The sequence below is a fragment of the Phyllobates terribilis genome, unplaced genomic scaffold (genome assembly GCF_046119375.1).
Source record: "Phyllobates terribilis strain yellow unplaced genomic scaffold, ASM4611937v1 Scaffold_63__1_contigs__length_7903474, whole genome shotgun sequence".
NCBI lineage: Eukaryota > Metazoa > Chordata > Amphibia > Anura > Dendrobatidae > Phyllobates > Phyllobates terribilis.
Genome location: NW_027362823.1, coordinates 7,664,316 through 7,691,984, shown reverse-complemented (window position 1 = coordinate 7,691,984; position 27,669 = coordinate 7,664,316). Strand labels below are relative to the sequence as shown.

Genomic DNA, 27,669 nt, shown 5'->3' with positions numbered 1-27,669 from the left:
GGTTACTCTGCTGCGCTTAAAATTTCTTTTTTGGTTTGCTACAATGCCTTTTCTGAAACGTTGTCTCCTTCTGCTGGAACACTGACTTCTTTCATTTAATGCCTGCAGACTATAAAAGAGAACCCAACCCAAAAAGTTTGGTTGATTAGTCTGTGGCATTCTGTTAAACTGTTGCTTATGGCGGTCTCTGTGAGCTTCTCAGCGACATTCAGCCAGCCAGGTATCCTGCCTGCAGTAGATGGAATGTGGCAATGGAACGCTGGCTGCGCGTGTCATAATAGGCTCTGAGCCTTTATATACCTGTGCACAGCAGCAGCCACCTTCAGTCTGCTGCTGGACAGCCAGCAGCAGCAGCAGCAGGAGAGGTATGTAATCAGGAGCCCTCCTGCTAAGGGTAGACAGCTGCTCGTTCCACCCCACCCCCCGCCTTAATTGGTTCTCCTCCCTTCCAACGGTGTTGAGGCGGGTGGGAACAGCAGGGGGTGAAGGTGCAGTGTTTAAAGAGGTGGAGTTATGCAGATCTAAAATGCGTGGATTGCAGCAGCAGCAAGCCGAAAAGTGCAGGCATGTAAGGGATCTAGAGGTTGACAACATGTCTTCTTAACGGGAGTCCAGGAGCTCATCTCCACAAATGGACTTTTCAGGATCCTTGGGTGGCTCCGTAGTTTGAAACCAATTCTGGTTATCGCTTCTCGGCCTTTTGGCTAAGATCAAGTGTAGTATCTGTTCTTATCAGTTTAATATCTGATACGTCCCCTATCTGGGGACCATATATTAAATGGATTTTTAGAACAGGGAGATGGAAAAGGAGCTTGCTCTGTCCACTCCACGCATTGACCTGGTATTGCAGTATCTCCAGGACCGGTGCACCCCTTCTTTAATGCAGTTTCTAAAATCAGAAAGAATTGAATTCAATGTTTTTTGTTCATTTTGCTTGTTTGTCGGATTTTGGGATGGACTCTTTGGCTTTGCTTTTCTTCTCCTCATTGGATTTTTCATGTTCAAAGTTGCAGAAGCCAGATTACAAGCTCATTTTGGTTCAACTTCAGCAACTGTGCATTGCATTGCCATGTAATGTGATGCAATGCTATCTTTCTAGCTCTCCCTTTTTACTTCCTTTTGGATAAACAGACATATTAGGCAAGCATTTTGGAGCTTTCACCTAAATAACTACAGGTGGTGAGATAAGCTGCACAATATAATTGACCTTTCAGTATATTGTTGCACACACACCATCTATTTAGCAAATGCCCTTGTTATCAACAGCAGCCTTTTAAACTCACCTGAGCTAACAGGTATGTGCGCTGGTTACTCTGCTGCGCTTAAAATTTCTTTTTTGGTTTGCTACAATGCCTTTTCTGAAACGTTGTCTCCTTCTGCTGGAACACTGACTTCTTTCATTTAATGCCTGCAGACTATAAAAGAGAACCCAACCCAAAAAGTTTGGTTGATTAGTCTGTGGCATTCTGTTAAACTGTTGCTTATGGCGGTCTCTGTGAGCTTCTCAGCGACATTCAGCCAGCCAGGTATCCTGCCTGCAGTAGATGGAATGTGGCAATGGAACGCTGGCTGCGCGTGTCATAATAGGCTCTGAGCCTTTATATACCTGTGCACAGCAGCAGCCACCTTCAGTCTGCTGCTGGACAGCCAGCAGCAGCAGCAGGAGAGGTATGTAATCAGGAGCCCTCCTGCTAAGGGTAGACAGCTGCTCGTTCCACCCCACCCCCCGCCTTAATTGGTTCTCCTCCCTTCCAACGGTGTTGAGGCGGGTGGGAACAGCAGGGGGTGAAGGTGCTGTGTTTAAAGAGGTGGAGTTATGCAGATCTAAAACGCGTGGATTGCAGCAGCAGCAAGCCGAAAAGTGCAGGCATGTAAGGGATCTAGAGGTTGACAACATGTCTTCTTAACGGGAGTCCAGGAGCTCATCTCCACAAATGGACTTTTCAGGATCCTTGGGTGGCTCCGTAGTTTGAAACCAATTCTGGTTATCGCTTCTCGGCCTTTTGGCTAAGATCAAGTGTAGTATCTGTTCTTATCAGTTTAATATCTGATACGTCCCCTATCTGGGGACCATATATTAAATGGATTTTTAGAACAGGGAGATGGAAAAAGAGCTTGCTCTGTCCACTCCACGCATTGACCTGGTATTGCAGTATCTCCAGGACCGGTGCACCCCTTCTTTAATGCAGTTTCTAAAATCAGAAAGAATTGAATTCAATGTTTTTTGTTCATTTTGCTTGTTTGTCGGATTTGGGGATGGACTCTTTGGCTTTGCTTTTCTTCTCCTCATTGGATTTTTCATGTTCAAAGTTGCAGAAGCCAGATTACAAGCTCATTTTGGTTCAACTTCAGCAACTGTGCATTGCATTGCCATGTAATGTGATGCAATGCTATCTTTCTAGCTCTCCCTTTTTACTTCCTTTTGGATAAACAGACATATTAGGCAAGCATTTTGGAGCTTTCACCTAAATAACTACAGGTGGTGAGATAAGCTGCACAATATAATTGACCTTTCAGTATATTGTTGCACACACACCATCTATTTAGCAAATGCCCTTGTTATCAACAGCAGCCTTTTAAACTCACCTGAGCTAACAGGTATGTGCGCTGGTTACTCTGCTGCGCTTAAAATTTCTTTTTTGGTTTGCTACAATGCCTTTTCTGAAACGTTGTCTCCTTCTGCTGGAACACTGACTTCTTTCATTTAATGCCTGCAGACTATAAAAGAGAACCCAACCCAAAAAGTTTGGTTGATTAGTCTGTGGCATTCTGTTAAACTGTTGCTTATGGCGGTCTCTGTGAGCTTCTCAGCGACATTCAGCCAGCCAGGTACCCTGCCTGCAGTAGATGGAATGTGGCAATGGAACGCTGGCTGCGCGTGTCATAATAGGCTCTGAGCCTTTATATACCTGTGCACAGCAGCAGCCACCTTCAGTCTGCTGCTGGACAGCCAGCAGCAGCAGCAGGAGAGGTATGTAATCAGGAGCCCTCCTGCTAAGGGTAGACAGCTGCTCGTTCCACCCCACCCCCCGCCTTAATTGGTTCTCCTCCCTTCCAACGGTGTTGAGGCGGGTGGGAACAGCAGGGGGTGAAGGTGCTGTGTTTAAAGAGGTGGAGTTATGCAGATCTAAAACGCGTGGATTGCAGCAGCAGCAAGCCGAAAAGTGCAGGCATGTAAGGGATCTAGAGGTTGACAACATGTCTTCTTAACGGGAGTCCAGGAGCTCATCTCCACAAATGGACTTTTCAGGATCCTTGGGTGGCTCCGTAGTTTGAAACCAATTCTGGTTATCGCTTCTCGGCCTTTTGGCTAAGATCAAGTGTAGTATCTGTTCTTATCAGTTTAATATCTGATACGTCCCCTATCTGGGGACCATATATTAAATGGATTTTTAGAACAGGGAGATGGAAAAAGAGCTTGCTCTGTCCACTCCACGCATTGACCTGGTATTGCAGTATCTCCAGGACCGGTGCACCCCTTCTTTAATGCAGTTTCTAAAATCAGAAAGAATTGAATTCAATGTTTTTTGTTCATTTTGCTTGTTTGTCGGATTTGGGGATGGACTCTTTGGCTTTGCTTTTCTTCTCCTCATTGGATTTTTCATGTTCAAAGTTGCAGAAGCCAGATTACAAGCTCATTTTGGTTCAACTTCAGCAACTGTGCATTGCATTGCCATGTAATGTGATGCAATGCTATCTTTCTAGCTCTCCCTTTTTACTTCCTTTTGGATAAACAGACATATTAGGCAAGCATTTTGGAGCTTTCACCTAAATAACTACAGGTGGTGAGATAAGCTGCACAATATAATTGACCTTTCAGTATATTGTTGCACACACACCATCTATTTAGCAAATGCCCTTGTTATCAACAGCAGCCTTTTAAACTCACCTGAGCTAACAGGTATGTGCGCTGGTTACTCTGCTGCGCTTAAAATTTCTTTTTTGGTTTGCTACAATGCCTTTTCTGAAACGTTGTCTCCTTCTGCTGGAACACTGACTTCTTTCATTTAATGCCTGCAGACTATAAAAGAGAACCCAACCCAAAAAGTTTGGTTGATTAGTCTGTGGCATTCTGTTAAACTGTTGCTTATGGCGGTCTCTGTGAGCTTCTCAGCGACATTCAGCCAGCCAGGTATCCTGCCTGCAGTAGATGGAATGTGGCAATGGAACGCTGGCTGCGCGTGTCATAATAGGCTCTGAGCCTTTATATACCTGTGCACAGCAGCAGCCACCTTCAGTCTGCTGCTGGACAGCCAGCAGCAGCAGCAGCAGGAGAGGTATGTAATCAGGAGCCCTCCTGCTAAGGGTAGACAGCTGCTCGTTCCACCCCACCCCCCGCCTTAATTGGTTCTCCTCCCTTCCAACGGTGTTGAGGCGGGTGGGAACAGCAGGGGGTGAAGGTGCTGTGTTTAAAGAGGTGGAGTTATGCAGATCTAAAACGCGTGGATTGCAGCAGCAGCAAGCCGAAAAGTGCAGGCATGTAAGGGATCTAGAGGTTGACAACATGTCTTCTTAACGGGAGTCCAGGAGCTCATCTCCACAAATGGACTTTTCAGGATCCTTGGGTGGCTCCGTAGTTTGAAACCAATTCTGGTTATCGCTTCTCGGCCTTTTGGCTAAGATCAAGTGTAGTATCTGTTCTTATCAGTTTAATATCTGATACGTCCCCTATCTGGGGACCATATATTAAATGGATTTTTAGAACAGGGAGATGGAAAAAGAGCTTGCTCTGTCCACTCCACGCATTGACCTGGTATTGCAGTATCTCCAGGACCGGTGCACCCCTTCTTTAATGCAGTTTCTAAAATCAGAAAGAATTGAATTCAATGTTTTTTGTTCATTTTGCTTGTTTGTCGGATTTGGGGATGGACTCTTTGGCTTTGCTTTTCTTCTCCTCATTGGATTTTTCATGTTCAAAGTTGCAGAAGCCAGATTACAAGCTCATTTTGGTTCAACTTCAGCAACTGTGCATTGCATTGCCATGTAATGTGATGCAATGCTATCTTTCTAGCTCTCCCTTTTTACTTCCTTTTGGATAAACAGACATATTAGGCAAGCATTTTGGAGCTTTCACCTAAATAACTACAGGTGGTGAGATAAGCTGCACAATATAATTGACCTTTCAGTATATTGTTGCACACACACCATCTATTTAGCAAATGCCCTTGTTATCAACAGCAGCCTTTTAAACTCACCTGAGCTAACAGGTATGTGCGCTGGTTACTCTGCTGCGCTTAAAATTTCTTTTTTGGTTTGCTACAATGCCTTTTCTGAAACGTTGTCTCCTTCTGCTGGAACACTGACTTCTTTCATTTAATGCCTGCAGACTATAAAAGAGAACCCAACCCAAAAAGTTTGGTTGATTAGTCTGTGGCATTCTGTTAAACTGTTGCTTATGGCGGTCTCTGTGAGCTTCTCAGCGACATTCAGCCAGCCAGGTATCCTGCCTGCAGTAGATGGAATGTGGCAATGGAACGCTGGCTGCGCGTGTCATAATAGGCTCTGAGCCTTTATAAACCTGTGCACAGCAGAAGCCACCTTCAGTCTGCTGCTGGACAGCCAGCAGCAGCAGCAGCAGGAGAGGTATGTAATCAGGAGCCCTCCTGCTAAGGGTAGACAGCTGCTCGTTCCACCCCACCCCCGCCTTAATTGGTTCTCCTCCCTTCCAACGGTGTTGAGGCGGGTGGGAACAGCAGGGGGTGAAGGTGCTGTGTTTAAAGAGGTGGAGTTATGCAGATCTAAAACGCGTGGATTGCAGCAGCAGCAAGCCGAAAAGTGCAGGCATGTAAGGGATCTAGAGGTTGACAACATGTCTTCTTAACGGGAGTCCAGGAGCTCATCTCCACAAATGGACTTTTCAGGATCCTTGGGTGGCTCCGTAGTTTGAAACCAATTCTGGTTATCGCTTCTCGGCCTTTTGGCTAAGATCAAGTGCAGTGATCTAGCGGTTTCTGCCTTGGTCTTGGCTGGGAGGCGCTTGGGGTACCCGGCTCCTTGGCCTGGGGGGATCGCTACACTTATCGGTGGAGCTAAACCCCCCTGCTGCTATTAGGGAGTCGGATTAGTCCCTGGGCAACGAGAGGCGATCACCTTGTCACCACACATAGCTGTGGGGGGCAACTGTCGCCACACATAGCTGTGGTGGCAACATTTGGAGGATTAAAAGGAAAAAACGGAAGGAAAACGGATCGTTGAGATGGAGTTTTGGAAAAAGAAGAGATGCTTACGTTTTTTTGTGAAACGGGAGACGGAAGAAACTTTTTTGGAAGAAAAATGGATTCTGGAAATTTTGAGGAAATATGAAGTTTTGGAGAAGGATATCTACTGTATGCAAGAAATAAAGCAAGGTAAAGTTTGTGATGTGACTCTAGTTTCTGAGGAAAAGTGCATTCATTTTTTCAAAGGCTGGAGTGAAGAGGATTCTGGGAAAATTGGAGTAAGTGCATCATTCATGGGGAAACCGAAGAGTGTGATAATTTACATGGACAATCCGTTTGTGGAAATAGAGGAGATAATGGTTTTTTTGGAATCTAAATGTAAGATGGTAAAGTTTCAGAAATTATACAGGAACAAAGTTGGTATTTGGAACGGAAAGAGACGTTTTTTGGTGTGGACAACAGGAGAAGAAAATTTGCATAATGGGAGGATTATGGTAAACGGGAGTTCTGGGTATTGTTACATGGAAAGCAGCAAAGGAACTTTTGAAAAGAACTTTGGAGGACAAAAGGAAGATATTGGTGATAAAATGAAGAAGGAAGTTGATGCGATAATTATAGAGGAGAATAAGCAGGGAAAAGAAGTTGAAAGTTTAAAGGTGAAATTGAAGAAAAAGGTAACGGTACAGGAAAATTGTGGATCAAGGAAAGTATCTGGTGAAAAGAAAGAAGTAAAAGAGGAAAAGGGTAAAGTGTTGGAGAAGGTGGTGACTTTCAGAGATGATGAGGAAGAGTATGATTGGGAACAGATGCGGTTAGAGCATGAGGAGGAAGAAAAGAAGTTAAGGGGTTTTGTTGGGAGGAAAGTAAAAGAGAAAAAGGGGATATTTAGTTTGGGAAACCGGGTGAAGTAATGTCAGTTGTGATTTGTTTGGAAACTGTTGAAACTGCAAACGAATTGTTATGTTTAACTTTATATATATTAATTCAAATGAAAAAATATAAATATAATATCTAAACACGATGATGGAACTAAAATCTTGAGTTTGGTGATATATGATTTAAGATTATAAAACTTAATTTCTGAGTGTTTGGGAAAAAAAAAAAAAAAAAAAAAAAAATCTGTTCTTATCAGTTTAATATCTGATACGTCCCCTATCTGGGGACCATATATTAAATGGATTTTTAGAACAGGGAGATGGAAAAAGAGCTTGCTCTGTCCACTCCACGCATTGACCTGGTATTGCAGTATCTCCAGGACCGGTGCACCCCTTCTTTAATGCAGTTTCTAAAATCAGAAAGTATTGAATTCAATGTTTTTTGTTCATTTTGCTTGTTTGTCGGATTTGGGGATGGACTCTTTGGCTTTGCTTTTCTTCTCCTCATTGGATTTTTCATGTTCAAAGTTGCAGAAGCCAGATTACAAGCTCATTTTGGTTCAACTTCAGCAACTGTGCATTGCATTGCCATGTAATGTGATGCAATGCTATCTTTCTAGCTCTCCCTTTTTACTTCATTTTGGATAAACAGACATATTAGGCAAGCATTTTGGAGCTTTCACCTAAATAACTACAGGTGGTGAGATAAGCTGCACAATATAATTGACCTTTCAGTATATTGTTGCACACACACCATCTATTTAGCAAATGCCCTTGTTATCGACAGCAGCCTTTTAAACTCACCTAAGCTAACAGGTATGTGCGCTGGTTACTCTGCTGCGCTTAAAATTTCTTTTTTGGTTTGCTACAATGCCTTTTCTGAAACGTTGTCTCCTTCTGCTGGAACACTGACTTCTTTCATTTAATGCCTGCAGACTATAAAAGAGAACCCAACCCAAAAAGTTTGGTTGATTAGTCTGTGGCATTCTGTTAAACTGTTGCTTATGGCGGTCTCTGTGAGCTTCTCAGCGACATTCAGCCAGCCAGGTATCCTGCCTGCAGTAGATGGAATGTGGCAATGGAACGCTGGCTGCGCGTGTCATAATAGGCTCTGAGCCTTTATATACCTGTGCACAGCAGCAGCCACCTTCAGTCTGCTGCTGGACAGCCAGCAGCAGCAGCAGCAGGAGAGGTATGTAATCAGGAGCCCTCCTGCTAAGGGTAGACAGCTGCTCGTTCCACCCCACCCCCCGCCTTAATTGGTTCTCCTCCCTTCCAACGGTGTTGAGGCGGGTGGGAACAGCAGGGGGTGAAGGTGCTGTGTTTAAAGAGGTGGAGTTATGCAGATCTAAAACGCGTGGATTGCAGCAGCAGCAAGCCGAAAAGTGCAGGCATGTAAGGGATCTAGAGGTTGACAACATGTCTTCTTAACGGGAGTCCAGGAGCTCATCTCCACAAATGGACTTTTCAGGATCCTTGGGTGGCTCCGTAGTTTGAAACCAATTCTGGTTATCGCTTCTCGGCCTTTTGGCTAAGATCAAGTGTAGTATCTGTTCTTATCAGTTTAATATCTGATACGTCCCCTATCTGGGGACCATATATTAAATGGATTTTTAGAACAGGGAGATGGAAAAAGAGCTTGCTCTGTCCACTCCACGCATTGACCTGGTATTGCAGTATCTCCAGGACTGGTGCACCCCTTCTTTAATGCAGTTTCTAAAATCAGAAAGAATTGAATTCAATGTTTTTTGTTCATTTTGCTTGTTTGTCGGATTTTGGGATGGACTCTTTGGCTTTGCTTTTCTTCTCCTCATTGGATTTTTCATGTTCAAAGTTGCAGAAGCCAGATTACAAGCTCATTTTGGTTCAACTTCAGCAACTGTGCATTGCATTGCCATGTAATGTGATGCAATGCTATCTTTCTAGCTCTCCCTTTTTACTTCCTTTTGGATAAACAGACATATTAGGCAAGCATTTTGGAGCTTTCACCTAAATAACTACAGGTGGTGAGATAAGCTGCACAATATAATTGACCTTTCAGTATATTGTTGCACACACACCATCTATTTAGCAAATGCCCTTGTTATCAACAGCAGCCTTTTAAACTCACCTGAGCTAACAGGTATGTGCGCTGGTTACTCTGCTGCGCTTAAAATTTCTTTTTTGGTTTGCTACAATGCCTTTTCTGAAACGTTGTCTCCTTCTGCTGGAACACTGACTTCTTTAATTTAATGCCTGCAGACTATAAAAGAGAACCCAACCTAAAAAGTTTGGTTGATTAGTCTGTGGCATTCTGTTAAACTGTTGCTTATGGCGGTCTCTGTGAGCTTCTCAGCGACATTCAGCCAGCCAGGTATCCTGCCTGCAGTAGATGGAATGTGGCAATGGAACGCTGGCTGCGCGTGTCATAATAGGCTCTGAGCCTTTATATACCTGTGCACAGCAGCAGCCACCTTCAGTCTGCTGCTGGACAGCCAGCAGCAGCAGCAGCAGGAGAGGTATGTAATCAGGAGCCCTCCTGCTAAGGGTAGACAGCTGCTCGTTCCACCCCACCCCCCGCCTTAATTGGTTCTCCTCCCTTCCAACGGTGTTGAGGCGGGTGGGAACAGCAGGGGGTGAAGGTGCTGTGTTTAACACTAGGACTACTGGACTCGTGACCCCGCCTAGAACTACTGAAAGGAGTCATTTTGACTCCTTGCTTGTTTTCGTTTATTTTTAGAGTTTCATTTGTGGTTATTTATTAATAATTATATTTTTTGTAATGTATTATTATTGTGAGATCCAACAGTAATGCTTTTGATTGTTTTTTTTCTGCTTTTCTTATTTTTCTACAGAAAATAACAATAATTATAATAGACGTTTTTCAAACATTTTTTTTTATTCAAGTGCACACATATAAACAACAACTGAAGAACAAAAAGCAGAGAAAATGTAGGTGGAGGAGCATAAAAATGAAAATATGGCGCAGAATTCACCTTCTAAACATCTGGTGTTTCGCATTTTAGGCATTGCCTTTGATTTATGGCAGTACATTGCCCACACAAAGACTTACCACAAGTCTTACAATTTCCGACAGATCTATTTTTCTTGCACTTTTCTTTGATCTGGCAAAATTTTGTTTGAACCATCACTTCTGAGCATGTAGAAACTTGGGACGTGGAACCCTTTTCCCTATCTGTGACATAAGGACCACTCAACTCTCTCACAAGCGTTTGCAAAAATGCCTTGCGTGACATTTTTTGGTGGGTAATCTCCTTGAATATTATCCATGCATTTATACCCGCAAAGTCTAAGGCATTTTCAAATGCATGAACAGGCCATCTCCTTGTGCATGTTCGTGTGGTATATTTTCGTGCCATCTGATCCACTACATCTACTCCATATTTTGTTTCATTGTAAAACTTTACCGTTTCTGGAGTTTTTTTAGCGGAATCAGACGTAACAACAACATCTGAATGGACGGAACTCAAAATGACAACATTTTTGTTGGGCTTTCCTTGATATACTGTAAGTGTAAAATTGTCTTCATTTCTAAACACTTTAGTGTTGTACAATTCCTCTTTCATGGATTTTATTTCTTTAGGCACTTCTCGCCTTATCTTGTTCAGTGTTCCCACGATGGTTGTTCCTTTGCTTTTTAGCTGTTTAGCTAATTTTACTGAAGTAAAATAATTATCGGTTGTAACATTGCGACCTTTTTTCAAAAACGGGTCCAATAACTTCATTACCACATGGTCAGCTAAACGGTCCTCAGCACGGCGTGTGTCATCTTTGCCTAGATAAGGGAAGCCATTTGCCAGATATTTGCTCCTCTTATCAACAGCTAGCCAATATTTGTGGCCTTATTTATCTGGTTTGGAAGGCATGTACTGCGTGAATGGACACCTAGTTTTGCTTGGGAAAAGTTGCTCATCCACCGTTATGTATGGGCCAGGTTTGTAACACGCAATACAATTTTCAATAAACCTGTCCCACACAGTAGAAAATAGAGCAAACTTGTCCATTTGCAGTCTCTCCGATAGAGTAGATTTCTCATCAAATCTGAGAAACCTCATAATTTCAACAAAGCGGTCCCTAGACATTGTCGCTTTGCAAAACGGTATTCCCCAGTCATTACACCAAATACTGCTAATCGAGTGACGGTTCGTGCCAGATATTCCACAAGCATAGAATATCGCAATGAATGCATCTAGCTCCTCATCAGATAGAGTAAACTGTAAATTATTGTTCCTGCATGCTTCTGCAAGCGTACAGTTCTTTATATGTGTCAATATATATGAATCAAAAAATAAACGCCATGCGCTCAAAGGACTATCGATAATGATATTTCTTCTGGCGTATCCTGTAGGGCCAGGTGCTTCTCGAAGAATATTTTGGCTGTCACGCCTACCAGGCAAGTGTTCTCCAATTTCAACAGGTTTCCATTGAATACCATCCGCTGAAACTAGTATTCCTTCAGATTCGCCTTCTCTGGTGTTTGTTGTTGCATTACCTTCGCCGCCATCGTTATCTGTTGTTCTTTCATTTCTGGGACGTTTTGCTGATTTTTTCTGTCCACGACCAGGAGGATGGTCACGAGGCAACATAACTGCATGAGCCCGATCCCCAGTTGATGTGCTTGGAATATCTGGAAAAAAGTTGATGAATATTTAGAATTTTTGTTTTGTAAGGGTCCGTGCACACTGGCTGGATTAGCGGCGGAATATCCGACCGGATATTCTCACCACAATCCGGCCCGTACCTGCCCGCTCAGGTACAGATCGGAGTTTCATACCTGAAGCTCCGCTCCGAACCCCGGGCTGGAGCCGCTGTCTGGGACGGAGCCGTGCTCGCGCGTAAGCAAGCACTGCTCTGTCCCTGACAGCGGCTCCAGCCCGGGGTTCGGAGCGGAGCTTCAGGCATGAGCGGGCAGGTACGGCCTGTATTGCGGCAAGAATATCCAGATGGCTATTCAGCCAGAATTCTGCTAGTGTGCACAGGCCCTAACTCAGTGTGTGGAAGAACAAATAAATACACATAACTACTTACCTTCTGGATTTGTTCCTTCTGAGTCTTCAGATTCACTTGATATGTTCTGAGGAATGAAATCTTCATCACTGTCAGAATCAAATACATGTTCCTGCAATTCGGATTCCGATTCATCCTCCGGTATGGATTGCAAAGTAGCCAGAATATCCTGAGGCTTTATCAAACGTCTTCTCTCCATATTCCTCACAAATTCCATAATTCTATATAGTTCCCTGCTGAAAAATAGAAATGAAATGAAAACTAAAAGAAATAATAACTGTTCTGCCACCTTCAAAAGTAGGTGGGCTGAATCAGTTGACAGACAGCTAAACTATTTCATAACAATTCATACCTGTATGAGTCTTCAGAGCTCGTATGTCTGTGTCTGTTCTCTTTGTCTCTTCAGCTGAACTGAAAGTTAAGATACTATCCAGAATACTGTCTCCTGCTAGGACCTTAGAAAAACACCACCCTTCATTAGCATAAGATAAGAGCCGAGAGTAAACAAGCTATTTTGTTCAGCATTACACAGTAATACAAGCAGGTAAAACACATGGAAAATGTGAAAAGTTGACATGTAAATTGAACTACATCTATATGAACATCAGGGTAAATAAGACAGAGTGAAAAAATTATGCACAAAACTTTATAGCAACATTTAGTGACAAAAGGACCTCAAAATATAGTAGGGAGTCAAAATGACTCCCTTCAGAAGTTCTTGGTAAATTTTGAAAAAAACGCGCAAATTTTTCACCAAAATTATTTATTCTCACAAAATCTTTTTTCACATCATATTTGAGGAAAAGTCACCGAGTTTCAAGCCGGAATTCTGAAAAATGTAGTCACAGAAGAGAAATAAAAAACGAAAGGAGTCAAAATGACTCCATCAGTAGTTCTAGTGTTAAAGAGGTGGAGTTATGCAGATCTAAAACGCGTGGATTGCAGCAGCAGCAAGCCAAAAAGTGCAGGCATGTAAGGGATCTAGAGGTTGACAACATGTCTTCTTAACGGGAGTCCAGGAGCTCATCTCCACAAATGGACTTTTCAGGATCCTTGGGTGGCTCCGTAGTTTGAAACCAATTCTGGTTATCGCTTCTCGGCCTTTTGGCTAAGATCAAGTGTAGTATCTGTTCTTATCAGTTTAATATCTGATACGTCCCCTATCTGGGGACCATATATTAAATGGATTTTTAGAACAGGGAGATGGAAAAAGAGCTTGCTCTGTCCACTCCACGCATTGACCTGGTATTGCAGTATCTCCAGGACCGGTGCACCCCTTCTTTAATGCAGTTTCTAAAATCAGAAAGAATTGAATTCAATGTTTTTTGTTCATTTTGCTTGTTTGTCGGATTTGGGGATGGACTCTTTGGCTTTGCTTTTCTTCTCCTCATTGGATTTTTCATGTTCAAAGTTGCAGAAGCCAGATTACAAGCTCATTTTGGTTCAACTTCAGCAACTGTGCATTGCATTGCCATGTAATGTGATGCAATGCTATCTTTCTAGCTCTCCCTTTTTACTTCCTTTTGGATAAACAGACATATTAGGCAAGCATTTTGGAGCTTTCACCTAAATAACTACAGGTGGTGAGATAAGCTGCACAATATAATTGACCTATCAGTATATTGTTGCACACACACCATCTATTTAGCAAATGCCCTTGTTATCAACAGCAGCCTTTTAAACTCACCTGAGCTAACAGGTATGTGCGCTGGTTACTCTGCTGCGCTTAAAATTTCTTTTTTGGTTTGCTACAATGCCTTTTCTGAAACGTTGTCTCCTTCTGCTGGAACACTGACTTCTTTCATTTAATGCCTGCAGACTATAAAAGAGAACCCAACCCAAAAAGTTTGGTTGATTAGTCTGTGGCATTCTGTTAAACTGTTGCTTATGGCGGTCTCTGTGAGCTTCTCAGCGACATTCAGCCAGCCAGCTATCCTGCCTGCAGTAGATGGAATGTGGCAATGGAACGCTGGCTGCGCGTGTCATAATAGGCTCTGAGCCTTTATATACCTGTGCACAGCAGCAGCCACCTTCAGTCTGCTGCTGGACAGCCAGCAGCAGCAGCAGGAGAGGTATGTAATCAGGAGCCCTCCTGCTAAGGGTAGACAGCTGCTCGTTCCACCCCACCCCCGCCTTAATTGGTTCTCCTCCCTTCCAACGGTGTTGAGGCGGGTGGGAACAGCAGGGGGTGAAGGTGCTGTGTTTAAAGAGGTGGAGTTATGCAGATCTAAAACGCGTGGATTGCAGCAGCAGCAAGCCGAAAAGTGCAGGCATGTAAGGGATCTAGAGGTTGACAACATGTCTTCTTAACGGGAGTCCAGGAGCTCATCTCCACAAATGGACTTTTCAGGATCCTTGGGTGGCTCCGTAGTTTGAAACCAATTCTGGTTATCGCTTCTCGGCCTTTTGGCTAAGATCAAGTGTAGTATCTGTTCTTATCAGTTTAATATCTGATACGTCCCCTATCTGGGGACCATATATTAAATGGATTTTTAGAACAGGGAGATGGAAAAAGAGCTTGCTCTGTCCACTCCACGCATTGACCTGGTATTGCAGTATCTCCAGGACCGGTGCACCCCTTCTTTAATGCAGTTTCTAAAATCAGAAAGAATTGAATTCAATGTTTTTTGTTCATTTTGCTTGTTTGTCGGATTTGGGGATGGACTCTTTGGCTTTGCTTTTCTTCTCCTCATTGGATTTTTCATGTTCAAAGTTGCAGAAGCCAGATTACAAGCTCATTTTGGTTCAACTTCAGCAACTGTGCATTGCATTGCCATGTAATGTGATGCAATGCTATCTTTCTAGCTCTCCCTTTTTACTTCCTTTTGGATAAACAGACATATTAGGCAAGCATTTTGGAGCTTTCACCTAAATAACTACAGGTGGTGAGATAAGCTGCACAATATAATTGACCTTTCAGTATATTGTTGCACACACACCATCTATTTAGCAAATGCCCTTGTTATCAACAGCAGCCTTTTAAACTCACCTGAGCTAACAGGTATGTGCGCTGGTTACTCTGCTGCGCTTAAAATTTCTTTTTTGGTTTGCTACAATGCCTTTTCTGAAACGTTGTCTCCTTCTGCTGGAACACTGACTTCTTTCATTTAATGCCTGCAGACTATAAAAGAGAACCCAACCCAAAAAGTTTGGTTGATTAGTCTGTGGCATTCTGTTAAACTGTTGCTTATGGCGGTCTCTGTGAGCTTCTCAGCGACATTCAGCCAGCCAGGTATCCTGCCTGCAGTAGATGGAATGTGGCAATGGAACGCTGGCTGCGCGTGTCATAATAGGCTCTGAGCCTTTATATACCTGTGCACAGCAGCAGCCACCTTCAGTCTGCTGCTGGACAGCCAGCAGCAGCAGCAGCAGGAGAGGTATGTAATCAGGAGCCCTCCTGCTAAGGGTAGACAGCTGCTCGTTCCACCCCACCCCCCGCCTTAATTGGTTCTCCTCCCTTCCAACGGTGTTGAGGCGGGTGGGAACAGCAGGGGGTGAAGGTGCTGTGTTTAAAGAGGTGGAGTTATGCAGATCTAAAACGCGTGGATTGCAGCAGCAGCAAGCCGAAAAGTGCAGGCATGTAAGGGATCTAGAGGTTGACAACATGTCTTCTTAACGGGAGTCCAGGAGCTCATCTCCACAAATGGACTTTTCAGGATCCTTGGGTGGCTCCGTAGTTTGAAACCAATTCTGGTTATCGCTTCTCGGCCTTTTGGCTAAGATCAAGTGTAGTATCTGTTCTTATCAGTTTAATATCTGATACGTCCCCTATCTGGGGACCATATATTAAATGGATTTTTAGAACAGGGAGATGGAAAAAGAGCTTGCTCTGTCCACTCCACGCATTGACCTGGTATTGCAGTATCTCCAGGACCGGTGCACCCCTTCTTTAATGCAGTTTCTAAAATCAGAAAGAATTGAATTCAATGTTTTTTGTTCATTTTGCTTGTTTGTCGGATTTGGGGATGGACTCTTTGGCTTTGCTTTTCTTCTCCTCATTGGATTTTTCATGTTCAAAGTTGCAGAAGCCAGATTACAAGCTCATTTTGGTTCAACTTCAGCAACTGTGCATTGCATTGCCATGTAATGTGATGCAATGCTATCTTTCTAGCTCTCCCTTTTTACTTCCTTTTGGATAAACAGACATATTAGGCAAGCATTTTGGAGCTTTCACCTAAATAACTACAGGTGGTGAGATAAGCTGCACAATATAATTGACCTTTCAGTATATTGTTGCACACACACCATCTATTTAGCAAATGCCCTTGTTATCAACAGCAGCCTTTTAAACTCACCTGAGCTAACAGGTATGTGCGCTGGTTACTCTGCTGCGCTTAAAATTTCTTTTTTGGTTTGCTACAATGCCTTTTCTGAAACGTTGTCTCCTTCTGCTGGAACACTGACTTCTTTCATTTAATGCCTGCAGACTATAAAAGAGAACCCAACCCAAAAAGTTTGGTTGATTAGTCTGTGGCATTCTGTTAAACTGTTGCTTATGGCGGTCTCTGTGAGCTTCTCAGCGACATTCAGCCAGCCAGGTATCCTGCCTGCAGTAGATGGAATGTGGCAATGGAACGCTGGCTGCGCGTGTCATAATAGGCTCTGAGCCTTTATATACCTGTGCACAGCAGCAGCCACCTTCAGTCTGCTGCTGGACAGACAGCAGCAGCAGCAGGAGAGGTATGTAATCAGGAGCCCTCCTGCTAAGGGTAGACAGCTGCTCGTTCCACCCCACCCCCCGCCTTAATTGGTTCTCCTCCCTTCCAACGGTGTTGAGGCGGGTGGGAACAGCAGGGGGTGAAGGTGCTGTGTTTAAAGAGGTGGAGTTATGCAGATCTAAAACGCGTGGATTGCAGCAGCAGCAAGCCGAAAAGTGCAGGCATGTAAGGGATCTAGAGGTTGACAACATGTCTTCTTAACGGGAGTCCAGGAGCTCATCTCCACAAATGGACTTTTCAGGATCCTTGGGTGGCTCCGTAGTTTGAAACCAATTCTGGTTATCGCTTCTCGGCCTTTTGGCTAAGATCAAGTGTAGTATCTGTTCTTATCAGTTTAATATCTGATACGTCCCCTATCTGGGGACCATATATTAAATGGATTTTTAGAACAGGGAGATGGAAAAAGAGCTTGCTCTGTCCACTCCACGCATTGACCTGGTATTGCAGTATCTCCAGGACCGGTGCACCCCTTCTTTAATGCAGTTTCTAAAATCAGAAAGAATTGAATTCAATGTTTTTTGTTCATTTTGCTTGTTTGTCGGATTTGGGGATGGACTCTTTGGCTTTGCTTTTCTTCTCCTCATTGGATTTTTCATGTTCAAAGTTGCAGAAGCCAGATTACAAGCTCATTTTGGTTCAACTTCAGCAACTGTGCATTGCATTGCCATGTAATGTGATGCAATGCTATCTTTCTAGCTCTCCCTTTTTACTTCCTTTTGGATAAACAGACATATTAGGCAAGCATTTTGGAGCTTTCACCTAAATAACTACAGGTGGTGAGATAAGCTGCACAATATAATTGACCTTTCAGTATATTGTTGCACACACACCATCTATTTAGCAAATGCCCTTGTTATCAACAGCAGCCTTTTAAACTCACCTGAGCTAACAGGTATGTGCGCTGGTTACTCTGCTGCGCTTAAAATTTCTTTTTTGGTTTGCTACAATGCCTTTTCTGAAACGTTGTCTCCTTCTGCTGGAACACTGACTTCTTTCATTTAATGCCTGCAGACTATAAAAGAGAACCCAACCCAAAAAGTTTGGTTGATTAGTCTGTGGCATTCTGTTAAACTGTTGCTTATGGCGGTCTCTGTGAGCTTCTCAGCGACATTCAGCCAGCCAGGTATCCTGCCTGCAGTAGATGGAATGTGGCAATGGAACGCTGGCTGCGCGTGTCATAATAGGCTCTGAGCCTTTATATACCTGTGCACAGCAGCAGCCACCTTCAGTCTGCTGCTGGACAGCCAGCAGCAGCAGCAGCAGGAGAGGTATGTAATCAGGAGCCCTCCTGCTAAGGGTAGACAGCTGCTCGTTCCACCCCACCCCCCGCCTTAATTGGTTCTCCTCCCTTCCAACGGTGTTGAGGCGGGTGGGAACAGCAGGGGGTGAAGGTGCTGTGTTTAAAGAGGTGGAGTTATGCAGATCTAAAACGCGTGGATTGCAGCAGCAGCAAGCCGAAAAGTGCAGGCATGTAAGGGATCTAGAGGTTGACAACATGTCTTCTTAACGGGAGTCCAGGAGCTCATCTCCACAAATGGACTTTTCAGGATCCTTGGGTGGCTCCGTAGTTTGAAACCAATTCTGGTTATCGCTTCTCGGCCTTTTGGCTAGGATCAGGTGCAGTGATCTAACGGTTGCTGCCTTGGTCTCGGCTAGGAGGTGCCTGGGGTACCCGACTTGTTGGCCTTGGGGGATCGCTCTCTCTTAACTGAGGGAGCTTCACCCCCTTGCAGCTATTGACAGGTCGGCTTAGTCCCCGGACAACGGGGAGCGATCGCGTCTTGTCTTCGGGGCGACCCGAGGAAATAAGGGCGTTTTCCTTTGCTGAGCTTTATCGCTTAGTGGGCTGTGTAAGTTCTTGGGGTACCCCTCCCTCGGTCTTGGGTTTGTTCCTGCTTTTGTGGGATTCATTCCCTTGTTACTATTGGGGGAGGGCTTAGTCCCTGAGGGCCGAAAATGCCTTTTTCTTTTGGATTTGTGGTGGGGGAGACTCCACTGCGACAGTCCATTAGAATCATGGTGGATGAATGCCAGCGCCATGAGAAGAATCTGCAGTACATCGTGCATGAGATTCTTTTTGGGTTCTTCCACCTGGAGCGAGATAAGATCCTGTGTCTTTACGATCAGGAATTCCGTGGGCGATATACCATTTCCTTTATGGCTAAATCATGCTGTGATAATATCCATGCAGCACTGATGGTTGCGGACAAGGACGATGAGAGACTGAACGGGCTGAGCTTTGACTTCCTGTACGGTGAAGAAGAAGTACCCTTGGTGATCTTCATGTACAGCCCATTCGTCTCTGAGGGCGATATCGAAACCTTTTTGAAGCGTTACTGCAAGTCAGTGCGCTTCTCACATGATATCCTCAACTCCCAGCGCTTCTGGAATGGGAAGAGGAAATACCTGGTGAAGTTCCATCCAGATCAGAGCGGCATTGGTGGTCTTCACCACCCGCCTGCTAATTTTGCCATTGGTAATGTCAGGGGATTCCTACGCTACCCAGGAATGCCCCTTCAATGCCGGAATTGTCATGAATATGGGCATACACGAGAAAATTGTACAAGGGCTCATGTAGTCTTTTGCAACAAGTGCTGTAAGAGTGGGCACACCTCCGCTACGTGTGACTCTGAGATCGTATGTAACCTATGTGGGAAGGCAGGTCACGCCTTCAGGAATTGTCCGAGCAAAAAGTCAAAAACATATGACATGTTTAAGTCAGGTCAACTGACTATCCAAGAATACTTCGGAGGGAGTATTACTACACCTGCCCCTGGACCTGGGTTGGCGCACGCTGACGGGTCCGGACCAAATCCTTCAATGGCTCCGCCAGAGGGCCCGCTGGTAGTTCCACAGAAGGACGGTCGTAGGGGTTCCATAAGATTAACCGAGGGTTCTCTCTCTGTGGAATTGATCGATGTTCTGGCTCTAGATGTTGCCGTATCTCAGAGTCAAGAGGAAGGGTCCTCATCCAGCATGAATGCACCACCGGCATTATGTGGAACTGAGGAGACCTCTAGTACCCCGATTAAGCAAGCACCCAGATTCGCCACACCATCATCGGTGATCTTGGGTAAGGGCAAAAAGGGTACGCTCCTTAATCGATCAACCAGTGTGTCGGAAAGAGAGACCTCTAGGGCGCGAAGTAAAAAGGACCCGGCTAAGACCCAGTCGAGCCCTGGTCCTCGAACCAGAAGTCGCAGTAGTTCCGTGACCAGACCAGAGGACAAGACGACCCAGAGGGATGACACCCGTTCCATAGACCAGACCGCCATGAGGACTGCAGATGCACAGGACTTGGAAAAGATGGACATCTCCCAGCCTCTGAAAAGGCAACGGGAGGACGTAAAGCAACCTGATATCCAAAGAAAACACGGATGTCGAGGTCCAGATGAGGAGCCAAAAGTGGATGATGCTTTTTTGCCTGCTTCAGATCCCGGTAATATTAAACAAATCCTGACCCCTGGAGATGCGGAGGAGGAGGTGCCGTGTATTGACTTCTTCCCATCTTCAGATCCTGATTCTTCTTAATGTCTGTTCCTCTTAAAATCTCCTCACTAAATGTGAGGTCCCTAAAGAGCCCTACACGTAGGGCTGCTTTATTTTCTTATTTAGAGACATTGGACTTTGATTTCTGCTTTCTACAAGAATGTGGTATACAGAGTAATTTAAATTATAAGGACTTAAAAGAAGACTGGAAACTGGGCGCTTCTGTGTGGTCCGGTGCTAATGACTGTCGTGCTGCCGGAGTTGGACTACTTTGCCGTGGACATTCTACCATCATTCAATCTGTGACTGAAATTATACCTGGCAGAGCTATTTTAATACATCTTGTTTTTAATGGACTTTCTTTACGTTTATTAAATGTGTACGCTCCTCCTGGGAAGCAGGAAAGGGCGGATTTACTTGAAATATTGCCATTATTTTGTGTTGGGTCAACCCCCCTGCTAGTGGGAGGAGATTTTAATTGTTTACGTGATGGGGAATCCCGGCAGGGTGGGGATGTGAATCGTAAAGACCGTACCTCCTATTTGTTGAAAAGTTTAATTGATGATTTTAGATTACAGGACTGCTGGAAGGAACTCTTGCCGGCGGATCCAGGTGTTACATGGTCCAATGGAAGAGTTTCTTCTAGAATTGATTTCATATTTGCTTCTACTGCCTTTAAACCTTGTAAATGTTTTCTTTTATCTAATTTATTCTCTGATCATAAAGTTTTATCTGTGTTTTTAGAGTTAGCAGGGGAACAAAATACCTCAAGAGGCCCATGGAGATTAAATACAACTCTCCTAGAGGATATTGATATTCAAAAGAGGTTTGTGCAGGCCTACCAGTGCTGGCAATCAAAGAGAGACCCCCGCGCCTCGATGCTGGATTGGTGGGAGAGCATTAAACCTAAGATTAAATTATTTTTTATTAAGGCAGGGAAAATGAAAGCAAAAAAGAAAAAGCAGTGGTTTTATGTTTTTAATATGAGATTACAAGTACTCTTTAAACTAAAAGAAGTTGGTATTGATGTGGATGATGATATTGCAAATCTTAAGTCTGAAATAAAAAATGCTCTTAATGAAAAAGGAAAACAAATAATTTTTAACTCCCATGTACAGCACCTGGAGGAAGGAGAGAAATGCTCCCGATTCTTCTTCAAAAAGATAATGGGGAGGAGGGACGCAATCCTAAATCTTGAAGGTGAAAATGATATTAAGGGTATGTTAGGAAAAGCTTTTAATTTTTATCAACTTCTTTTTAACACTAAAGTTATAGATCCATCCTTTTTAGAGTATGCTATTAATTCCCTTGATTTTAAGTTAGATATTTTAGACCAGGGTGTTTTATCTAGGGATCTCACCAGTGAGGAACTTTTACAGATTTTTAAAAGTTTCTCCAGTGGGAAAGCCCCTGGGGAAGACGGTCTACCGATTGAGTTTTATCTGACTTTTTGGGGAATTTTAAAGAACGATATGTTTTTATTGTTTAAAGAAGCTTTTAATACTAATAAATTACCCCCATCTTGGAGGAGAGGTCTGGTATCTTTAATATATAAAAAAGGGGATAGGAGCCAACTTAAAAACTGGCGGCCTATTACGCTTTTAAACCTTGATTATAAAATTTTAGCTAAACTTATTGCAGTCCGTTTAAAACCCTTTATAGCCAAATTAATTCACCCTAACCAGGTATGTGGTGTTCCCGGAAGAACCATAGCTGAGTCCCTCAACATAATTAGGGATACCATATGGTATTCAAAAGAGAGAAGTCAAAACCTTGCTATTTTATCCTTAGACTTTGAAAAAGCTTTTGACAGGGTATCGCATGAATTTCTTTTTATGGTTCTTAAAAAAATGGCATTTCCAGAGAAAATTTTAACCCGCATTATGCTTTTATATCATTCTTGTTTTAGTCAAATTTCTGTAAATGGGTTTTTAACGAAGGGGGTTCCTCTATTATCAGGGGTGAAACAAGGGTGCCCTCTCTCACCACTGCTCTTTATCTGTGTTATGGAACCACTATTAACCATACTGAGAAAAGATAAAGTAATTAAAGGGGTACCTATTCCCGGGAGTAGGGGTATGCAACTTAAAGCCCTAAGTTACATGGATGATGTTACCATACTATGTCCAGATTCCACATCTCTGAGGAGGGTATTGAGAAACACACAATTTTTCTGTGAAGCCTCAGGTTTTAAATTAAATATAGATAAATGTGACTGTTTTAATGTGGGGGGATGGGACTCCTCTTTGACCCCTGGGATAGTGATACAGAAAAATCACATAAAAATTTTAGGAATTATTTTTAACCAAGCCAATGAGGGGGACCCTAACTGGGACTCTGCAATGGATAAAATAGAAATAAAGATCTCATTGTGGAATTTAAGGAACCTTAGTATGGAAGGTAAAATTTTAATTATTAAAGCCGTTTTAATTCCCATTATGTTGTATATTGCAATGGTGTTTCCCCCTTCCAATTTACAAATCAAGAAAGTAACAAGAATTGTTTTTATGTTTTTATGGGGTTCAAAAATGGAAAAGTTAAAAAGAGATCTGATGTACAAATGTAAATCTAATGGAGGTAAAGATGTACCCAATTTTTTTACCTTTTTCCATATAAAGTATTTCTGCTTTTGTTTTAAGGTTTTTAAATCTGATGGCATTTTTAGTTATTTTTTAAAATATGCAGCAGGAATGATTTTTAAAAGGTGGTTTAGCCTACCTTTAAGTTCTCCTGTGCTCCTGTGCCCACCTAAACAGTATGTGATACTTGAGAAAACGGTCAGACTTTTAGGTCTCCAGGAATTGGAGCCTGATATATTGGGGGACCAAAGGAAGGTATCTATTGCTTGCAGACACTCTGAGGACACAATTCCTGTCTCCAATTTTTCACAGGCAAGGTCCAAAACGGTGTGGCGAAATGTGTACGGGAAATATCTTGCAAATGTACACAAGGACCTTGCCTGGGCTATCGTCCACCAGTGCCTCCCTACCCGTGAGTTTCAACATAGGCGGGGGCTGGTGGCGAGAGCCAAATGTCCAAGAGATATATGCGGGGAAAGTGAGTCTGTATTGCATCTCTTTTGGAATTGTCATTTTGCACAGGAGGTTTGGAGAAAGGTAGGCCCACTTTTAAAATGGGCATGTGGCCTGAAAGATTTTAATCACTTTTATGTCTTTTATGGTCTTTTTAAGTGTCCAAATTTTAAACAATTCCGAGTTGCCTGGATTATTATTAATTGTTTTAAAAATGCCATGTGGAAAGTTAGAAATATTTTACTCTTCAAACATGATCATATTGATTCAACAGACTGTATAAAAATTGCTTTAAGTGAAATGTATATTTACTATCTCAGAGATAAAAAACTGTATGGAGCAAAAGAAGCGGCTTCTATGTGGTGTGTACAATTATGGAACACAATTAGTGGTAATTAAATAAACCCAAGTACATCTGTAATTATGATTTTCTTAATTGTTACAATGGTTTTATGATGGTAAATTGTGTTTTATACAAAAAACTTGAATTGATTATTATCATGTTTTATCATTTTATTGTAATGTTATAAATGTTCTTTTTTAAAACCTTTGTAAATATACTTTTGAATCAATAAAATTGCGTTGAAACCTTATCTGTTCTTATCAGTTTAATATCTGATACGTCCCCTATCTGGGGACCATATATTAAATGGATTTTTAGAACAGGGAGATGGAAAAAGAGCTTGCTCTGTCCACTCCACGCATTGACCTGGTATTGCAGTATCTCCAGGACCGGTGCACCCCTTCTTTAATGCAGTTTCTAAAATCAGAAAGAATTGAATTCAATGTTTTTTGTTCATTTTGCTTGTTTGTCGGATTTGGGGATGGACTCTTTGGCTTTGCTTTTCTTCTCCTCATTGGATTTTTCATGTTCAAAGTTGCAGAAGCCAGATTACAAGCTCATTTTGGTTCAACTTCAGCAACTGTGCATTGCATTGCCATGTAATGTGATGCAATGCTATCTTTCTAGCTCTCCCTTTTTACTTCCTTTTGGATAAACAGACATATTAGGCAAGCATTTTGGAGCTTTCACCTAAATAACTACAGGTGGTGAGATAAGCTGCACAATATAATTGACCTTTCAGTATATTGTTGCACACACACCATCTATTTAGCAAATGCCCTTGTTATCAACAGCAGCCTTTTAAACTCACCTGAGCTAACAGGTATGTGCGCTGGTTACTCTGCTGCGCTTAAAATTTCTTTTTTGGTTTGCTACAATGCCTTTTCTGAAACGTTGTCTCCTTCTGCTGGAACACTGACTTCTTTCATTTAATGCCTGCAGACTATAAAAGAGAACCCAACCCAAAAAGTTTGGTTGATTAGTCTGTGGCATTCTGTTAAACTGTTGCTTATGGCGGTCTCTGTGAGCTTCTCAGCGACATTCAGCCAGCCAGGTATCCTGCCTGCAGTAGATGGAATGTGGCAATGGAACGCTGGCTGCGCGTGTCATAATAGGCTCTGAGCCTTTATATACCTGTGCACAGCAGCAGCCACCTTCAGTCTGCTGCTGGACAGCCAGCAGCAGCAGCAGCAGGAGAGGTATGTAATCAGGAGCCCTCCTGCTAAGGGTAGACAGCTGCTCGTTCCACCCCACCCCCCGCCTTAATTGGTTCTCCTCCCTTCCAACGGTGTTGAGGCGGGTGGGAACAGCAGGGGGTGAAGGTGCTGTGTTTAAAGAGGTGGAGTTATGCAGATCTAAAACGCGTGGATTGCAGCAGCAGCAAGCCGAAAAGTGCAGGCATGTAAGGGATCTAGAGGTTGACAACATGTCTTCTTAACGGGAGTCCAGGAGCTCATCTCCACAAATGGACTTTTCAGGATCCTTGGGTGGCTCCGTAGTTTGAAACCAATTCTGGTTATCGCTTCTCGGCCTTTTGGCTAAGATCAAGTGTAGTATCTGTTCTTATCAGTTTAATATCTGATACGTCCCCTATCTGGGGACCATATATTAAATGGATTTTTAGAACAGGGAGATGGAAAAAGAGCTTGCTCTGTCCACTCCACGCATTGACCTGGTATTGCAGTATCTCCAGGACCGGTGCACCCCTTCTTTAATGCAGTTTCTAAAATCAGAAAGAATTGAATTCAATGTTTTTTGTTCATTTTGCTTGTTTGTCGGATTTGGGGATGGACTCTTTGGCTTTGCTTTTCTTCTCCTCATTGGATTTTTCATGTTCAAAGTTGCAGAAGCCAGATTACAAGCTCATTTTGGTTCAACTTCAGCAACTGTGCATTGCATTGCCATGTAATGTGATGCAATGCTATCTTTCTAGCTCTCCCTTTTTACTTCCTTTTGGATAAACAGACATATTAGGCAAGCATTTTGGAGCTTTCACCTAAATAACTACAGGTGGTGAGATAAGCTGCACAATATAATTGACCTTTCAGTATATTGTTGCACACACACCATCTATTTAGCAAATGCCCTTGTTATCAACAGCAGCCTTTTAAACTCACCTGAGCTAACAGGTATGTGCGCTGGTTACTCTGCTGCGCATAAAATTTCTTTTTTGGTTTGCTACAATGCCTTTTCTGAAACGTTGTCTCCTTCTGCTGGAACACTGACTTCTTTCATTTAATGCCTGCAGACTATAAAAGAGAACCCAACCCAAAAAGTTTGGTTGATTAGTCTGTGGCATTCTGTTAAACTGTTGCTTATGGTGGTCTCTGTGAGCTTCTCAGCGACATTCAGCCAGCCAGGTATCCTGCCTGCAGTAGATGGAATGTGGCAATGGAACGCTGGCTGCGCGTGTCATAATAGGCTCTGAGCCTTTATATACCTGTGCACAGCAGCAGCCACCTTCAGTCTGCTGCTGGACAGCCAGCAGCAGCAGCAGCAGGAGAGGTATGTAATCAGGAGCCCTCCTGCTAAGGGTAGACAGCTGCTCGTTCCACCCCACCCCCCGCCTTAATTGGTTCTCCTCCCTTCCAACGGTGTTGAGGCGGGTGGGAACAGCAGGGGGTGAAGGTGCTGTGTTTAAAGAGGTGGAGTTATGCAGATCTAAAACGCGTGGATTGCAGCAGCAGCAAGCCGAAAAGTGCAGGCATGTAAGGGATCTAGAGGTTGACAACATGTCTTCTTAACGGGAGTCCAGGAGCTCATCTCCACAAATGGACTTTTCAGGATCCTTGGGTGGCTCCGTAGTTTGAAACCAATTCTGGTTATCGCTTCTCGGCCTTTTGGCTAAGATCAAGTGTAGTATCTGTTCTTATCAGTTTAATATCTGATACGTCCCCTATCTGGGGACCATATATTAAATGGATTTTTAGAACAGGGAGATGGAAAAAGAGCTTGCTCTGTCCACTCCACGCATTGACCTGGTATTGCAGTATCTCCAGGACCGGTGCACCCCTTCTTTAATGCAGTTTCTAAAATCAGAAAGAATTGAATTCAATGTTTTTTGTTCATTTTGCTTGTTTGTCGGATTTGGGGATGGACTCTTTGGCTTTGCTTTTCTTCTCCTCATTGGATTTTTCATGTTCAAAGTTGCAGAAGCCAGATTACAAGCTCATTTTGGTTCAACTTCAGCAACTGTGCATTGCATTGCCATGTAATGTGATGCAATGCTATCTTTCTAGCTCTCCCTTTTTACTTCCTTTTGGATAAACAGACATATTAGGCAAGCATTTTGGAGCTTTCACCTAAATAACTACAGGTGGTGAGATAAGCTGCACAATATAATTGACCTTTCAGTATATTGTTGCACACACACCATCTATTTAGCAAATGCCCTTGTTATCAACAGCAGCCTTTTAAACTCACCTGAGCTAACAGGTATGTGCGCTGGTTACTCTGCTGCGCTTAAAATTTCTTTTTTGGTTTGCTACAATGCCTTTTCTGAAACGTTGTCTCCTTCTGCTGGAACACTGACTTCTTTCATTTAATGCCTGCAGACTATAAAAGAGAACCCAACCCAAAAAGTTTGGTTGATTAGTCTGTGGTATTCTGTTAAACTGTTGCTTATGGCGGTCTCTGTGAGCTTCTCAGCGACATTCAGCCAGCCAGGTATCCTGCCTGCAGTAGATGGAATGTGGCAATGGAACGCTGGCTGCGCGTGTCATAATAGGCTCTGAGCCTTTATATACCTGTGCACAGCAGCAGCCACCTTCAGTCTGCTGCTGGACAGCCAGCAGCAGCAGCAGCAGGAGAGGTATGTAATCAGGAGCCCTCCTGCTAAGGGTAGACAGCTGCTCGTTCCACCCCACCCCCCGCCTTAATTGGTTCTCCTCCCTTCCAACGGTGTTGAGGCGGGTGGGAACAGCAGGGGGTGAAGGTGCTGTGTTTAAAGAGGTGGAGTTATGCAGATCTAAAACGCGTGGATTGCAGCAGCAGCAAGCCGAAAAGTGCAGGCATGTAAGGGATCTAGAGGTTGACAACATGTCTTCT

General features: G+C 43.4%; 1 protein-coding gene and 13 non-coding genes across 14 annotated transcripts; 13 read left to right on the top strand and 1 right to left on the bottom strand.

The window, feature by feature from the left end:
- The first annotated feature begins 684 nt into the window (after positions 1–684).
- On the top strand, positions 685–875 carry LOC141193046 (U2 spliceosomal RNA). Its single transcript, XR_012266345.1, has one exon. It is a non-coding gene; the product is annotated as a U2 spliceosomal RNA (small nuclear RNA).
- Positions 876–1,987: 1,112 nt separating this feature from the next.
- On the top strand, positions 1,988–2,178 carry LOC141192958 (U2 spliceosomal RNA). The gene has a single exon (XR_012266259.1). It is a non-coding gene; the product is annotated as a U2 spliceosomal RNA (small nuclear RNA).
- A 1,112-nt stretch (positions 2,179–3,290) lies between these two features.
- LOC141192957 (U2 spliceosomal RNA) lies at positions 3,291–3,481 on the top strand. Its single transcript, XR_012266258.1, has one exon. It is a non-coding gene; the product is annotated as a U2 spliceosomal RNA (small nuclear RNA).
- A 1,115-nt stretch (positions 3,482–4,596) lies between these two features.
- On the top strand, positions 4,597–4,787 carry LOC141192956 (U2 spliceosomal RNA). Its single transcript, XR_012266257.1, has one exon. It is a non-coding gene; the product is annotated as a U2 spliceosomal RNA (small nuclear RNA).
- Positions 4,788–7,231: 2,444 nt separating this feature from the next.
- LOC141192557 (U2 spliceosomal RNA) lies at positions 7,232–7,429 on the top strand. The gene has a single exon (XR_012265929.1). It is a non-coding gene; the product is annotated as a U2 spliceosomal RNA (small nuclear RNA).
- A 1,115-nt stretch (positions 7,430–8,544) lies between these two features.
- On the top strand, positions 8,545–8,735 carry LOC141193052 (U2 spliceosomal RNA). The gene has a single exon (XR_012266351.1). It is a non-coding gene; the product is annotated as a U2 spliceosomal RNA (small nuclear RNA).
- A 1,757-nt stretch (positions 8,736–10,492) lies between these two features.
- On the bottom strand, positions 10,493–12,460 carry LOC141192510 (uncharacterized). Its single transcript, XM_073662032.1, has 3 exons — positions 12,393–12,460; positions 12,062–12,276; positions 10,493–11,660 (listed from the first exon to the last, which is right to left on the bottom strand). The coding sequence occupies exons 2-3, from the start codon at positions 12,255–12,257 to the stop codon at positions 10,876–10,878; spliced, it is 981 nt and encodes a 326-aa protein (XP_073518133.1). The 5' UTR covers positions 12,258–12,276; positions 12,393–12,460; the 3' UTR covers positions 10,493–10,875.
- A 668-nt stretch (positions 12,461–13,128) lies between these two features.
- On the top strand, positions 13,129–13,319 carry LOC141192953 (U2 spliceosomal RNA). The gene has a single exon (XR_012266255.1). It is a non-coding gene; the product is annotated as a U2 spliceosomal RNA (small nuclear RNA).
- Positions 13,320–14,430: 1,111 nt separating this feature from the next.
- On the top strand, positions 14,431–14,621 carry LOC141192952 (U2 spliceosomal RNA). Its single transcript, XR_012266254.1, has one exon. It is a non-coding gene; the product is annotated as a U2 spliceosomal RNA (small nuclear RNA).
- A 1,115-nt stretch (positions 14,622–15,736) lies between these two features.
- On the top strand, positions 15,737–15,927 carry LOC141192951 (U2 spliceosomal RNA). Its single transcript, XR_012266253.1, has one exon. It is a non-coding gene; the product is annotated as a U2 spliceosomal RNA (small nuclear RNA).
- Positions 15,928–17,039: 1,112 nt separating this feature from the next.
- On the top strand, positions 17,040–17,230 carry LOC141192950 (U2 spliceosomal RNA). Its single transcript, XR_012266252.1, has one exon. It is a non-coding gene; the product is annotated as a U2 spliceosomal RNA (small nuclear RNA).
- A 6,606-nt stretch (positions 17,231–23,836) lies between these two features.
- LOC141192525 (U2 spliceosomal RNA) lies at positions 23,837–24,025 on the top strand. The gene has a single exon (XR_012265905.1). It is a non-coding gene; the product is annotated as a U2 spliceosomal RNA (small nuclear RNA).
- A 1,115-nt stretch (positions 24,026–25,140) lies between these two features.
- On the top strand, positions 25,141–25,331 carry LOC141192949 (U2 spliceosomal RNA). Its single transcript, XR_012266251.1, has one exon. It is a non-coding gene; the product is annotated as a U2 spliceosomal RNA (small nuclear RNA).
- Positions 25,332–26,446: 1,115 nt separating this feature from the next.
- On the top strand, positions 26,447–26,637 carry LOC141192948 (U2 spliceosomal RNA). Its single transcript, XR_012266250.1, has one exon. It is a non-coding gene; the product is annotated as a U2 spliceosomal RNA (small nuclear RNA).
- The last annotated feature ends 1,032 nt before the right edge of the window (positions 26,638–27,669 follow it).